This window comes from Microtus oregoni, unplaced genomic scaffold (assembly GCF_018167655.1).
Source record: "Microtus oregoni isolate MIOR12 unplaced genomic scaffold, Mior012 000054F_ref0000373, whole genome shotgun sequence".
In the NCBI taxonomy this organism is placed as follows: domain Eukaryota; kingdom Metazoa; phylum Chordata; class Mammalia; order Rodentia; family Cricetidae; genus Microtus; species Microtus oregoni.
The window spans coordinates 4,718,709-4,735,439 of record NW_024543830.1 but is presented as its reverse complement, the minus strand read 5'-3'; the positions used below and the strand labels follow the sequence as shown (position 1 = coordinate 4,735,439).

Genomic DNA, 16,731 nt, shown 5'->3' with positions numbered 1-16,731 from the left:
TAAGAAAAAGTTAGCTGCTACTTCCCTTGCAGACCCTTCTATTGCCGTCCTTACTTACCAAATTGTTCTGTTGGGGCTGGAGAAACGGCTCAGGAGATAAAGGCACCAAGCATAGGGACCTGATTTTGATCGCCAGGACTGACATGGTGGAAGAACAAGTTGTCTTCTGACTTCTACAAATATGCAATGGTGTGTGCGCGCCTGTATATGTATGCACACACACACACACACACAGAGACAGAGAGACAGAGAGAGAAGAAAGAGACAGAGAACACTAAAAAATTGCATGTAATTTTTTAATGTTTTAATTCACTACGACACAGCTTTTTTCCTACTTATTGCTGCATATTGAGTACTTGGAACATAGTTACATTTGATGAATAAATAAATGAATTACTCAGGGTAGGAATGAGACAACTGGCCAAGCCCTTCACAGAACAATGCAGACTGCCTCTAAGTCTATGTCTGAGAAAGTGATTCACTAACTGTAGTGATGTTTCATTTGTATTTTAACAAATAAAGTTTGCATGAAGATCAGAGAGTAAAGCAGCCCCACTGGTCAGCCTTACAGACCAGGCAGTGGTGACACACACCTTTAATCCCAGTAGCCACACTGGTTTGCTCTACTGGGTAGTAGTGGTGCACTCCTTTAATCCCAGCACTAGAGAGGAACATAAGATGAGAGGAGACAGCTCTCAGTCACAGTTTCATTCTGAGATTGGAGGCAGGATCCCCATTTCAGATTGAGGTGGCTGGCTGTTTTGCTTTTCTGGCCTTCAGGTTGAACCTCAATTTCTGTCTCTGGGTTTTTGTTAACTGTGCTACACCAAATGGTCCCAGGCTTCCAGACTTGAAAGCAAACAGGTTTCCATTGTCATAAATAAAGAAAAAGAGGTTTGCATATACATTCCTGGACGTCATCAGAGAAACCTTAGCAACCACATGAAGATGCCGTGTTAGGGATGCTTTCGCCCATGTTATCCTTTTGCTTCTCTGCGTGGGCTAACCAGGTGCACCTTTTGTTCTTCCCTGGGGATGCTAGAGTAGGAGAGAAAACATACTTGTTGCAGGGAGGCTGCTTGTTCATCCCGGTCGCCCAGAACCGAAATAACCACACAGAAACTCTAAAAAGCCCTCTTAGGTTTTAAGTGGATTTTAGTTGGCCACTTGGGCGCCACAGTCTCAGCTGACTGGGAGAATCTTTCTGCTCTGGCTGGATTATATCTGCCCTCATTTCACCTAGGAGTGTCCTGGAGCTGTTGAGCAAGTCCTTTGCTGAATTTTTGATAATTACTAAATACATTTAAGCATATAGGAAATTAAATGTAATTGTTGTGAGTATAGTTACAAGCTCCAACTTATATATTAATAATTTTTAGTATATTTTAAAGGTTTAACTCCTAGATTATATGAACGTAAATTTAGGAATGTAAATGGAATTAACTCTAGATGCCACCTTAGGGAGATGTCACCTTTAGACGACCAGAGAGCAGAGGGCTCTCCATACCAACCAGTCCTCATTATCTGAACTTCTGGACATTGCCTGTATAAAAAACTAAACCTTTCTTGTATAAAGACACTGAGATATCAAGATTTACATTACAGTAACTATCATGATCTTTTTACAGAACCTGATTCATTGAGGTTAAGTAGGTCTGTAACAAAAATTCAAAATCCGTATGTTTGCTTTAGTGAGTAGCAAAGAAACAAAAATCAAGGCTACATAATAGACCCCCCAGATGACTCCACACAAATATACAGTAAAAATGTTACTTGTGGGGACATATATTAGTTATATAATTACTGTGTAACAATCGCTCCAAAACATACTGACTTCAAACAAGAAGAACATATTGTCTCTCAGCCTTTCTGTGGGTTGGGCCTGGAGCAGCCTGGAGATGTCTCTTGAGGCTACAATCCAGTACTAGTGGGGCATGATGTTCTCAAAGACTTGACTCCCATGGTGGAATCCAGTCACTCAACTTCCTGAGAAGGAAGGTGATGCTACCAAATTGGTCCCCGTCCACTCAGGCCTCTCCACAAGGCTGTTTGAGTGTCCTAATGACCTGGTGTCTGGTTACCCTGGAGCCAGGGACCCAAAAGATCAAGGAGAGATGTTCAACATTTTTGGCGACCTAACCTTGGAAGTCATATATCTTCCACCATATTCTATTGGTGATTCCCTTCAGACTACTCCAAATGCCAGGGAGAGAATAAACTAGAAATAAAACGATTAGGTTACCAGGAAATGGGGGAAACATTTGCTGACATCATACTTCTTCATGATCATATTAAATTTTTAAGAAATAATGGGATGTCTATAGGACACTGAGAATGAAAATAGAACCCAGGAATTCTGAACAGATCAAATTTCCCCAGGAGTCAGTGCAACAAAAAGGTACTCTCTGGCCAGCGAGATGGCTCAGCGGGTAAAGACATCTGCCACCAAGTCTGATGACCTAAGTTGGATCCCCAGCCCCACACGGTGGAAGGAGACAACTGACTTGTGCAGGCCATCCTCTGGCCTCTGCGGGCACACCATGATACTAGCACACATATGTGCACATACAAAGTGAATGAACAAATGAATTTAAAAAATAAATAAGTAACAAAATATGCTCTAAACTGTACAAAACACAAAATAACTGCAAAACATCATCAAAGAATAAACTATTTCATTATTCATTCAGGTCAAAGATAAAAGAAATGTTAAAACAGTCACAGAGGCAAAGTGGACAAGAAGTAAATGATAATTACTAAATACATTTAAGCATATGGTGAATTAAATGTAATTGTGAGTATAGTTAAAAGCTACAACTTACATATTAATAATTCTTAATATACTTCTTAAAGGTCTGGGGTCCTAGATTACGTGAACATAAACTGAAGGATGGTGAATGGAGGGCGGAAGGGAGAAGGACAAACATGAGAAGGCAGAAGTGCCTGATTGCTTGGTTCTGTGAGTGCATAGAAAACACAGGGTTCCCGTCTTACACTAAAGCAATCTCTGCCTTCTAAACTTCTAGAAGCTAAAAAAAAAATCAAGACACACAGAGTCTGCACAAAAAAAAATAAACAAAAGTCACAAAATAAAGAGACCTTAGCCATCAAAAGAAAAACAAATGTTAATTTTCATTGATGTAAAATATAATAGCCACAAACACATATTATGAATCATTTATGCTGAAAAACCTCAGGCATCAAATTAGGAAGCCATCAGAAATACAGACAGAGCTACAGTGGCTCTGAGAGACTAACCCCCCTATCCCCTGGTCTTAGGCAATTGGTAGAAGACAAAACTGCAGAAGCAATTGCTAGGGTGGACGGCAGGCTTCTCATCCACAGCTCATTAACACCCACTGAAGTAATAAGGGTGGCGGGGCCGCTTCCCCAGCACCCCAGCCGCCCGCTCAGCTAGCTTATGCCCCCAAATAATTACACAGACACTGTATTCTTTTAAGCACTGCTTGGCCCTTTAGCTCTAGCACTTACAGGCTAATTCTCACATCTCGATCAACCCATCTCTAATAATCTGTGAGAACCGGTCTTACCGGGAAGATTCTAGCCTAGTCCATCCTGGGTCGGAGCTTCATGCCCGGAGCGGGGCATGGCATCTCTCTCAGGCGTCTGCTCCCTAGAGGAGAGCTGTCAAGTCTCTGAGCTCACTTCCTCTTCCTCCCAGCATTTTGTTCTGTTTACTCCTCCCACCTATCCTCTAACCAATAAAATGGGCCAGGGCAGTGCCTTTATTAGCCAATGACCTTCCTCCATCAACCCACTACTCTGCTGTAGAAGTTCACAGCCTCGACTCCAGCTGCTGCAGGAGCTAGCTAAAGGAGCTCAGGGTGTGTCCCGGAAGTTTGGGCCACATATAGTGAAAGTCCCTTGCCTAGAGAAAGTTGAAAGTTAAGGCAAATATTACTTGTGGTTCATAGTCTTTGCCATGCAGAAGAAGGACAGGAGGCTGAACCAGTAAAGCACTTGCCTTGCTGAGGCACACCTATAACCCCAGTGCTGGGGAGCGGGAGGCAGGAGGATCTCCTGGGATCACTTGCTTGCCAGTCTAGCCTAGTTGGTAAGCTCCAGGCCAATGAGAGACATTTTCTCAAAAAAGATGGATGGAGTCTCTGAGGATGACATTCAGGTTATCTCTTGGGCTTTACACACGCATACATATGCACACACATGTGCACATACACACGCATTAAAAATAAAAAATCAATTATTTCATCACATAATTGCATTATAGCAAACAATACAGAAAGAATCAAACATGTAAATTGGGGGGCTGGGGAGATGACTCGGTGGCCAACTACTTGTCACGAGAGCATGCAAACAAGAGTTCAGATCCCCCATATCCTAGGGAAAAAGCAAAGCATGCCGTCACACAACTGCAACCCCAATGCTAGAGCAGTGGAGACAGGAGGATCTCTGCGACTTGCTGGGCAGCGAGTCTAGCCAAACTGGCAAACCCCAAGTTCGCTGAAAGATGCTGCCAAAAATTAAGATGGAGAACAATGCAGGAGGCGGGTACAAGAAGGCGCTCAGTGTTGACCTCTGGTCTCTACATGTACACACGTACACACATACATTTGAGCACTTTCCCCTCCCCACAGATGTGGATTCATTAAATCATGGCATGACCATTGTTGGAATGTTACTGAGGTAATGAAAATGAAATTGTTTTAGCATGAGAAAATGTTCATATATGTTTCTAGTTGAAAACTATACCGCAAATTATTTTAACTGCCTTATTTCAAGCTAATATGACAAAATACCATAGATAGTGGCTTAAATATCACATATTTATGGGTCACAGTTCAGGGAGGCTGCAAACCCACAGCCGAGGTCCTAACATTGTCACTCCCTGACGACAGTCCTCTTGCCTTCTGGTCAGCTGCCTCTTGCTGTATCACATGACAGAACGGGAAGGGGCAAATGGAGGAGAGAGGGGCGAGGGAACATGCACATCCCGGTCCACATACCTCATTGAAGTGGCACTAATCATGAGAGGGTCACCCCTCATGACTGTACCAAACCTAATCACCCCACAAAGGTCTGCTTCCTAATACCATCGCATTAGGGCTTTGACGGGAGAATTTAAGGGAGACCAACATTTGGTGGGAAATGATGAAGTGTATGGGATGGTTATATATCAGGATAACAAATAAGGCCTATCTCGGACTTTGGGATAACAGCAGCGTTACACTCTTTTCTGATTGTCTTGCCAACGTCGTGGTGTCAAAACACAAATCACGATAAAGGTAGGTACGTATCTAAGATGACGTATTCAGGAAGGTCATTACTCTCGGAGCAGGAAGTACTAGCTATGATAGGGAGAACTGTCTGTCCCACCCAGGCACAGAGGACAGGTGGCCCGATGTTCAGAACAGTCCCTTATTGTTTCTTTTATTTATCAATTTCAACTTACATTTTCATTTTAAGTTTCATCTCTGTGTGTACTTCTTTCTGTTCACAAATTATAAAGACCAAATTAATTAGGCATGATAATGATAGGAGCAAGTTCTCCCAGCGTTCTGCACTACCCCCCAGCTTTGAATGACAATGACAACTGAGTGCCACGCTGTAGACAGCCACCTGCTTCGCTGATAGATGAGACCGGAAACCCCAGTTCTTTGGTTTGCGACACTCTCATGGCAAGGCAGCCTCTGCAGCTCCCTGGCCCTCTAGAATAGGGATTGGACAGTGTGCTGGATAGTTTTATGTCAACTTGACATGAGCTAAAGTCGTCTGAGAGAAGGGACCTCAACTGAAAAAATGGCTCCAGAAGACTGTGCTGTAGGCAAGCCTATAGAGCGTTTTCTTCATTAGAAAATGACAGCAGAGGGCCTGGACCATGGTGGGTGGTGCCACACCTGGGATGGTAGCCCTTTTTTGTTGTTTCTTGTTGTGTTGTGTTTGTTTGTTCGTTTTTGAGACGGCTTCTCTGTGTAACAGCCTATCCTGGAACTCACTCTATAGACCAGGCTGACCTCAAACACACAGAGATCTTCCTGCCTCTGCATCCTGGGTGCTGAGATTAAGGGTGTGTGCACCACCGCCCAGCTGATCTGGAAGTCTTGGGCTATAAGAAAGCAGGTTGAGTAAGCCAGTAAGCAGTGCCTCTCCATGGCCTCTGCATCAGCTTTGGGCATTGCTTGTGGCCATGATGTTTCTCATCACATCAGTTGTAACCCTAACGAGGACAGGCTGCTTGACGGGGCAGACTTGAGATCACAGAAAGACATCTCTCTTTATGTGCAGCACCCTGAGGGGGTGTCCTCATTTATTCATACTGTAGTAATGAGCACTCAGAGTCTAGCTACGAGCCTTCCTCACGACACATGCACATCCCCTTCCAGGTCTTGCCTGCAGCCTTCACTAGTCACTCCTATCCAGGGCTGTTCAGAGCTGGAGCCAGTTTCTGGGACTAGGAGACCACAGTGACTATAAAGACTACCTAGGGTTCTAGAGGGAAAAGAATAAGCCCCACCATAGTGCATTAAGCCTTCACGAAATGAGGATACAGTGGGAGAAAGATGTAATTCACTTTGTATTTGAGTTACGGCCACACGGTCTGTTGTGAAGGGCGAAACTAGTTTCTAACAATAACCCTCCTGCGGATTCCTAATTATTATTTTGAATTAAAATCTGCCTTCACATAACTTCTAGTACTTTACCCTACAAGCATCCCTTGGGGTTTTATCAGTGTTATCCATTCTTTAAGTTCCTGAGCCTTCAATTCCCTTTTCCTGTCCTTTCAAAGAATCAGTTTTTGATTATGTTCCAATGATTTGTGCCCCTCCCTGCCCCGGAGCAGTGGTAGGTCTCACACAATGCCTAGTACTCCACTACCAAAAGCGCTGAACTATCATGCAACTCGGTGCCTCTCAGCAACTCTCAGTCCAGTAATTGCTAACTTCCTGTTTTTTTAGCTAGGATCAGTATACTTAAAGGCAGTACTACTTAAAACAAGACGTTACTTCTCAGGCCCTCAGCTCCTTCTGCCTACTAAAGAGAACCGAACTTGCATTGGATTTAGCCTAGTCTACCGTTTCCAGCCCGCGGAATTGAGCGCGGCGCGGCCTCAAGCCCTGCCCACCCTCACCTACTGTGCAAACAGGGATGCGACCGCTGATTGGCTGGCTGCGGCGCGGCTTGATGGCGTAAGCACGCGACAGCCCCGCCCGGATGGCTGGGGGCGAAGGCCGCTTAGTGCTGCAGCCAGAGTGTCTTAACTTGCGGCTTCTCTGAGGGGCTGACAGCTGGGCATGGGCCTCCCGAGGCTTCGCCATGAGCTTCCTGATCGACTCCAGCATCATGATCACCTCCCAGGTGAGCCGCCACCGGCCCTCGCTCGCTCCGGAGAACCCGGATTTGCTCAGCCAGTGCCCTAGCCCGGATGGTTAGGGCTGACTTGTGGCCCTGTCACTCACCTAGCGTGCATCCCACCCCGAGACTTGCGGGTCCGCGCGGGGGCCGGTGCCACCGGGTGGGGTGAGGGCAGTTCCTTCAGTGTCCCGAGGCTTCGGGCTGCGCCGTGGACCGCGGAGCCTGGATAAGTGTGGCTCCGGGCGGGAGGCCTGGCGGCGTGCGACTAACCCGTGTGGGCTTAGCCGGATCCGGGTGCCGACGTGTTTACCTCTCCGACTTCCGAGTCTGACGTTTCCTTTGGGGCTTGACTCGTCTGCTTCGTCCTCTCCTTGCTGTCCGCTCTTTGCTGATCGCGGTCAGAACCTCTTTGCTTCTCAGTTGGCCACCTCCATTCTTTTCTATAGTCGACATCCATCCACTATTATACAAAACTGTGGGCGTATATAAACCACTAGTGAGCCTCTTGCTTTCCCTGTCGTCCGTGCTTTTCGAGGGTCCCCCCACACGCTAATGTTTATCACAGTGTTGACATCATGTACGCATTTATGCGCATAGCTGTGTATTAATGCAAGCACTCACTAAATAATGGGTCACTAGCCGAAGTTCTTCCGATTATTGCTCTTGCCCCCTCATCTTTCCAGTCAAAGATTTTCTCTCCATAGCATCCGAACGGCAAGTGAAGGAAACTGTTCCCTTCAGGAACCTAAAGTAAGGTACATTCCTAGGTTTAAACCCTCCAGACATTTAGGGTTTGCACTGCTGACTGCTAATGCTTCCCCTCTGCGGAGTCTTGTCCTTGCCTCTTGAAAACTTCGATGACAACACAAGACAATATGAGACAAGAAAAGGCCACTCGGTTTCACCATTCTAATATAATAACCGTTTTTCCTTTTTCAAAATTAATACCATTCAAATACATTTGGTTGTTTCTGTTGCCAGCATAGTTTTAAAATTCATGAATACAGAAAATCCTGGACACACAGTCCTTCTTAAAACCTCTCTACACCTCCCTCTTGTCCTTCATAACAACACACAATGGCTTCAGCTTTAGTACCGAGTCAAGATAAAATAACAATACTTAAGTTTTAAGTGGCATTTTCCCCCATGGAACAATATAAATGTCAAAGAGTTGAGCTTGTAGCTCACTGGTATAGCACTTGACTGGAGTATGCAAAGCCCCTGTGTCCTTTGCCAGCCCCTTAAGAATACAAAAATAGAAGTGTAAGTAGAAAATTGCCATTCACTTTTGCCTGTGAAATTGTGAATATAATTCAAAAGTTAACCCCAGAGCATGACTTTCTAATCTTTTAAATTTGTAATCTTTAACTTTTACAAATATATCCAAATGAAATATTAAATTGAATGGATCAAACAGTGCTTTATATTGAGTATCCCTGGCCCATATGTTTATGGGGATATTTTATTATCGTTGAGGTGTTAATGAAAATAAAAATACCACCTTGGGAGGCTTTATTTGCTCCATATCAATAACCAAAGTGGCCTTTTATTCTGGCCACTTTCTTTCTCGTTTCTGCTTCATTTCTCTGCTTCATGAAATCCAAGGTAGTGTCTTCCTTACTATGTCTGTAGTCCCTCGCATTTGAGCCAGCTGCTGGCAGAGAGTAGAGAGACCTAGTCAGTCTTAGTTTAATAGAGAGCTGCTTGCTAGGGAAGCGTGCTTAACTGGAAAGCAACGCAGACACCATTTTCCAGCTTGGCATGAACTGAAAGGTTTATGAAATGCAACCGAGACTTGGTATCAAACCCATCACCTCAGGCCAGCGAGAAGGCTAAGCAGGTGAAGGCCCTCCACACAAGTCTGACAGCCTGGGTTAGACTCTTGGTGCCACAATGGGAGGAGAGAACCAACTCCCTAAGTTGTCCTCTGGCTTCTACTTATGCGCTGTGCGTGCACTAACATGCACACACATGTAATACTTAATATTAAATTCATAAAACTTATTACCTTAGACATTTTTGTTCACCACTGTATAGAATAAGCAGAAGGTCTTCAGTATGCCTTGCAAGCCTCTTACCTTAAGACACTGACGTTAGCTCTTTAGCCTTGACTCTCACTCGCCATGTCCTCATTTTGGTTTATACTTTATAGACTTCCTAGACTTCTTTTAGTTTCGTAACCTGGATGCGCCTTTGTGCCGTCAAGTTTTCAGAGTCTCTTTTCTCCTCTGGGATCCTCTCCCTCATCCCTTCCACTCTTTCTCCTGGCCAACTGCTGCTCAGCTTTCAGATCTCAGCTTGGGTGTCCAAGTACTTCTCCCAGACCAGGTTAGATCAATGTTTCTATTCTTGTCGCCTTGGTCCCCTTCACTCGTCCTATGGGCTGTCATAGCACCCTGTAGTTACTGTTATCTCCTTCGTGGTTATTAACCCTTTGAGAGCTGCAGTTTTGCTTTCTCAGTCCCTGTTCTATCTCTGGAACCTGCCACATATCAATTGCCAATAAATATAACTAATGAATAGAGGCATGAATAAATACCCAAGAAAAGTGTCTTCTCCGGGTAATTCTTGAGAACTGTTCTGCCAATCGTTGTCTTTTTTCAATCTATCCTACTTTCCAAATTTGAAGTCTTTTCATAAGAGCGACTGCCACCTAACTTCTGTTGAGCCGTCAGTTCAGCCTTGTGAACTTATCAGTTCCAGAGTACTCTCGTGAGTGCTGCAGCACACTGTGAGCCAAGGTCAGGGTCTGCTTCGCACAGTTCTAAGACTCTTCAGGTCTTTTTAATAAGCCATGCTGGTTCCCGTTTATTTGAAAAAAAAAATAAAGATTGAAGTTATTTTTCCCTCTATAACCTTGCCAGAATTTGTAGTTGTCCTGAATATAATAAATCCTCCAATTCCTGTTTTTTTTTTTGTTTTTTAAGACAGGGTCTCACTGTTTCCCAAACCTAACCTCAAACTTCTGGGCTCAAGGGGTCCTGCTTTGCTTCCTGTGCAGCCACACAGCAAGCCTGGGCAAGCACACCAGCTGCCGCTACTCATTCGTGCGCTTGTAATTTAAAAGTCCTTTCAGCGGAGCTTTGTCGGTGAGCACAGGGTAGCACGTTAGAGCCAGACAGCTGTCTCTCGTTTCCCATTCTGTGTCTATCATTCACACACACACACACACACACACACACACACACACGTATAGCGTCTATGTTTAGCCATGTGACTTGGTACCTTTTCTCAATGAGGCATTCTCACCTTGCTTCCTCTGTGTCTTGGTGGTGACTGCAGACTGAGTCTTTCCTCTTTCCAGAATTCTAGTCTGGTCACCCTGCCTATACTTCCTGCCTGGCTACTGGCCAATTGGCGTTTTATTAAACCAATATGAGTGACAACTTTTTCCAAGGTACAAAAGCATTACCCCACAGCCTCAGCAACCCTCATCTTTCCAGAATAGTTAAAGCTCCTCAGATGGCATGTTGGGCTCTTGGTGATGGGTTTCCTGCTTCTCCTCCCTATTCTTAGTTTTAAACTTTCTCCTTAATAGACATTATCTTCTGCCACCACCCAGCCATGTAGTTGCCAGTGTGTGCCAACATCAAGTACCCACCTTTGTTCATGACCTTTGCTATCTATAAAGCCCCATCTTCCTGTTCCTACCACCTTTGTCTTTTTCTTACCTGATTTGTTTTTGTTTTGTTTGTTAAGACAGAGTTTCTCTGTGTAACAGCCCTGGCTGTCCTAAAATTCACTTTTTAGACCAGATGGCCTCAAAGTCTAAGAGATCTACCAGCCTCTGCTTCCCAAGTGCTGGGACTAAAGATGTGTTAAGAATAATTTTTAATATTTTAATGATTAAAAACCTTGGAACCTCTGTAGAAAAATGCAGTACTCCCTAAATTTGCACATGGTATTAGGGTCTCACCTCAGATTGCGACCTTCTTCAGTATCACCTCCAGGAAACCTAATAACCCTGTAGAAAGTGCTTTGGTCCCTCGCTGTGTGTTTTACAGCGTCAGGCTCAGGCCCCTCCACTGCTCATCCACGTTACATCATTTAGTGCCTTCTTTACCACTGTGCTATGGCTCTTTGGGATGATAACTGTCTTACCCATCTTTCACTCTCTAGTGGCTGGAATCCCACTACAGACGTTTTGCAGGGAGTATTATGTACAAAGAGCAAGCAGCCAACCCTAATCCTTATTGTGACAGCTTTTAATTTGAAATGCATTTCATCAAGCATTATAAAACCATGTGCTCAGTGCCTTGATAGGGGAAAATATATATGACTGTACAGAAAGCATGCTTGATCTGTGGTTGGGAGGCCATAGTGCATTCACTAAGACCTGTGGGGTTATCTGCAGAGAGAGCTGGGAAGAGTTCCTGTCTGGGACCACAGAAGTCTCAATATGAAAGAACATGTCTCCAGAACTGGGAGAAGTTGTGCCTAAGTAGATGTTGGGTTGGCAGGAAGGACAGGCTGGAATAGCTTGTGCTGACCTGCTCATGCTTTTTCACTCCTGCTACAGTCAATAGGAAGGGCGGAAAAGAATTTTATTCATAAAATTCCCAACCAATACAAGAAGAAAAGAAGGGGTGTGTGTGTGTGTGTGTGTGTGTGTGTGTGTGTGCGCGCGCGCGCACGTGCGTGTCAGGGATAAAACTTTCAGATCAGATCCAGCTCTAATCATCCGAGTCTTGTGTCTAAAGTGCATGGTTCTTCAGCAATGGGGATTTCCATTTCCCTCCAGCCTCCAAGTGGGGTTGCCAAGGGCACCAGCCTTGTTGTTTCAGGAGTCTTTTGGACTTTGCCGACCAACAGTTTGAAAGGAGGTTTCTTACGCCAGGTGCTGGGTTTTTATTAGATGGTCTGTGACTCTTGTGGGGAACATTGTCGGTCAGAGTGGCATAGCTTCATTTTAATATAATTTATTTTATGTGCATTGCTGTTTTGCCTATATGCATGTCTATATGAGGGTGTCAGATTCCTTGGAACTGGACTCACAAACAGTTATGAGCTGCCGTGTGGATGCTGGGAATTGAACCCAGATTTTCTGGGAGAGCAGACAGTGCTCTTAACTACTGAACCATCTCTCTAGCCCCTAACTTCCTTTTGGATGGATGGATGGGTGGATGGATGGATGGACGGATTTGGAGACACATGTATTATATGTAATATTAGGTAACTATAGAATAATGTTTCTTTAAGACTCTCTCAAACATCCTTGGAGTTATTTGTCTCTCCTCCCTCTTTCTCCTTCAGTGTTGACTTCTTCCTAATTAAAGCCCTTTTTCCTCTTTTCCCCTTTCATATTGTTCCTATTCTGCTATCGTTCTCTCTAGTGCCTTTTTACTAGCCTGGTTCCTCCAGGTTATATGTTCACATCTGAAAAGTTGAGTAGGAGCCTAAAGATAAGAGAGAACATGTTTTGTTTTTCTTTGTCTGATTTTCCTCACTCAATATAGTATTTTCTGGTTTTTTCCATTTACCTGCAAATTCCATGAGTTCACTCTTTCTTACAGCTGAATTCCACTGTCTGTATACACCACATTTACCTGCAAATACCCTGAGTTCCCTCTTCTTTACAGCTGAATTCCACTGTCTGTATACACCACATTTACCTGCAAATACCCTGAGTTCCCTCTTCTTTACAGCTGAATTCCACTGTCTGTATACACCACATTTACCTGCAAATACCCTGCGTTCCCTCTTCCTTACAGCTGAATTCCACTGTCTGTCTACTCCACATTTTCATCATCCTTTCATCGGTTGAAGGACATTTATGTTGTTTCCATGTTCTAACTATTGTGAATTAGACAGGCAGTGAGCATGGCTGAGCGTCTGTAGAGTCTTCGGACATATGTCATGGAGTAGTATAGAGAATTTTCCGTATTGGTTTCCATAAAGTCTGCACCAATTTGCCATTCCACCAACAGTGGGCGAGGGTCCCCCTTTCCCTACAGCATCCTTCGGCATTTGCTGTTCCTTGTTCTGTGACCTTAGCCCTCATGACTGGGGAAAGAGGACATTTCCGTAGTTGCTAAGATTGATGCACACCTTGTGAGACATTTCTTAGCGGTTTCATCTCTTTTGAGAACTCTGTATAGATCCGTTTTAAGAACAGTGTTTTGGGGGAGGTTTCTATTTTCTTAGTTCTTTATATATTCTGGATATTAATCCTCTGCAGGATACATAGCTGACAAGATTCTCTCCTACTCAATGGCTTCCTCTTCGCCTGGTTGTTGGCCAGGTTTTGCAGAAGCATTTCACTTTCATGAGTCCTACTGTTCAGTCGTCTTCCTCAACCCCTGGGCAAAGGAGTCTTCTTCAGAAAGTCCTTCCCTACACCTGCATCTTTAGGACACAGCTTGTATTTTCTTCTAGCAGTTCCCGTGTTTCAGGTTTTACATTGAGGTCTTTTATTCATCTGTACTTAGTTTTAGTGCAAGGTGATGGATAAGGGTCTGATTTTATTCTTCCACATGTGAACATCCAGTTTCCTCAGCACCATTTGAAGATGCTGTTGTTTCTCCAGTGTATGTTTTTGGGATCTTTGTCAAATATCATATGGCTATATTTATATGTTTGAGTGTTTTATTCTATTCATTGGCCTACAGATGGGTTTCGGAGCCAGCAGCGTACTGTTTTTATTACTATACCGCTGTAATGGATCTTGAAGTCTGGGATAGTAATATCTTCAGTATTGTTCTTTTGCTCAGCTTTGCTTTGACTATCCCGTGTCTTTTGTGGTTCCAAATAAATTTTAGGATAGCTTTTTAAATATTTCTGTGAGGAATGAGATTGGAATTTTTTATTGGGATTACACTGAACCTGTAAATTGCTTTTGGCATAATGGTATTTTCACAATTTTAATTCTACAGTCCATGACCGTGGGCTGTGTTTTCACTTTCAGTGTCTTTCTCAATCTCTTTCTTCAGAAATTAAAGCTTTCACTGTAGAGGTCTTTCATGTCCTTGGTTATTCTCGAGTACCTTGTTTCCTTTAAAGCTGTTGTGAATGGGAGTGTGCATGTGACCTCTTTCTCAGAGTTTGTTGTTCATCTGTAGAAAAGCTATTGATTTGTACACGTTTATTCTCTATCCTATCACTTTGCTGAAATTGGTAATCATTTCTAGAGTTCTCTGGTAGACTTTGTGGGATCTCTTAAATATGATATTCCATCTGCAGATAAAAATAATTTAACTTTTTTTCTTATGTGTATCCCTTTAATTTTTTCCTCTTGCTTTATTGCTCCAGCTAATGCTTTGTGAACTATAGTGAAAAAGAGTGGGGATGGTGGGCAGTCATAACTCATTCCCAGTTTTAATGGCTTTGCTTCAAGTTTTTCTCATTTAAAGTGAGGTTAATGCACATTGTCATATTAACCTTCATTCTGTTGAGTCCTACTCTTTGCAGGATTTTTATCACAAAGGTGATTTTGCTAAAGAACTTTTCTGCGTCGATTGAAATGATTCATGTGATTTTTGTCCTTAAGTTCACTTATGCTATTTATTATACTTACTGACTTGTGTATGTTGAACCATCCCTGCATCTCGGAGATAAAGCCAGTTTTATTGTGTGGGTAATCTTTTTGGTATATGCTTGTATGTGATGCGTTAGCAGAGTCTTCAGTGACAATCATGGGGGACAGAGGTGTGGTGCTAGTGACTGCTGCCCTTCACTGCTTGCTTCCCAGAGCAGCTGTCTGGCTGTGTCGGTCTCTTGTTTCAACTGTTTTTAACAAAGCCTCCTGCATTTCCCCCTCCTTAGTTCTGACTATGCTTGAGCTATGGTGAGGGCTGCAGCTAATGCTTTCTTCTTCTGACTTCTGCATGTTTAAGAATGGAGGTGGTAATGGGAATTAGAGCCCAGACTGTATTGTGGGTAAGTTTGCCGTTAAATCCTCCAATACTTTCTTTGAAGAAAATTTCTGCTGAGAATTCTCATCTTTAGTATTCCATTCTTATTTAGCTCTTGAAACCCATCTTTGTCTTCAGAATACAAAGACCCAGAATTTGGGTCCCTTCTGTGAGATTTCCTGGGGTTTGAATGCTTATTATCATCTTGTGTCTCTTGCAAACCCCATCTTTCTAAGAGGAAGTTCTGTGCCCTGAGCATCCAAACCCAACCTGTGAACTGCTTCCTTTCTCAGTTTGCCTTCCACCTCTTGAACGTGTCTGGTTTGTTTTATTTGTTTCTATCTGTGTTTTCTTCTCTGAGCTGCCTGGCGAGTTACTGGATCAGTTCATACTATCTGTACAGGTGGTTGATTCCACGTGATTCATGTTCCCAGAATCAGGATTTCACAGAGATTTTACTGCCTGGGGGACCAGCCTCCAGCAGCGCAGGGCCCAAAGGGAATCCACTGACTCAGCAGGTACTATGACTTTTATCTGAGGGGTTAGGGAAAGACACTCACGCTCTTGATGGTTTCCTTCAGACTTTCCTTTTATTCTTCTTTTGCATTTTCTATTCTTTATTTTCCTGGTGATTTCCTTCTCTCATTTTTTGATACTTTTCTTCTAACACTTTCATTCTTGAGGTTTTTTTTTCATTTTAACTTTATCTTTATTCTTTTTCTTTTTTTATACACCCCAGAAAAATCTTTCAGGCAATATAACAATTACTATGTGGTTATATTCTGTTTTACAAGTGAATAATTGCAATAAATACAAGTAAAAAGCAGCGTGTCTTCCATGTCCCTTACATATTAAGCATTTTACATATTACAGGTGAAAAACAAATTATCTCAAGAACCTACATACACTCTTACTCAATTAGCTTGTTGTGGACTGACAGTGTAAGCAAGGTATTCTTTACTGTCAGGTTGCTTTGTGAGGTTACAAAGAAGGGCCAATCACTCTCAAAAGGTAAGCATATAAGAAATCTTAAAGCAATCACAAATCTAAACTTTTGTATATGAAAAGGAATCAGCCAGCTCTACTTTAAATCATTAGGGTACATACCATTCATCAACAGTTTCTTATATCAGGAGATTGAGGGCAGAAATAGGTACAAGGAGTTAATCAGCCCCTTTGGTCATCAACCAGTCCTAGCAGGAAAGGCACGTCAGCTACTGGTAACTGGGCTGCTCTGCTCTTCTTCCCTGACCTTAGAGAGTTCCTCACTCAACCTTGTGCCTTTCTAAAACTTTGCATTGTCTTGTTGGGCTTTTCACCTCAAAGCTATTTGACAAAACATCTTAGTTAACTTGAAGTTACTTTCAAAGCTTTATTTCAGCTGTGTTTAGCTCCAAAACCTGTGAACACACCTCCCAACATTGAGATTAGAAGAATTTCAACTAACTGGGCTACGGGACTCAGTTGTTTTCCCTAATCATTAACCTGAGCCACAGTCTTTACAGCTCCTCAAAGAAACTCATGTGTCTAGCTGTGTAACACTTCCTTG

The 16,731-nt window shown here is 43.2% G+C and overlaps 1 protein-coding gene across 3 annotated transcripts in view; it reads left to right on the top strand.

The window, feature by feature from the left end:
- Positions 1-7,177: 7,177 nt before the first annotated feature.
- Positions 7,178-16,731, top strand: part of LOC121437856 (Golgi pH regulator) — a 40,310-nt gene continuing 30,756 nt past the window's right edge. For 2 of the 3 annotated variants that reach the window (XM_041637948.1, XM_041637947.1), the window contains exon 1: positions 7,178-7,335. In XM_041637948.1, the coding sequence (XP_041493882.1) occupies positions 7,294-7,335 (42 nt within the window). In that variant the 5' untranslated portion in view covers positions 7,178-7,293. The remainder of the gene's footprint in view (positions 7,336-16,731) is intronic. The other variant, XM_041637949.1, reaches the window with a different exon arrangement.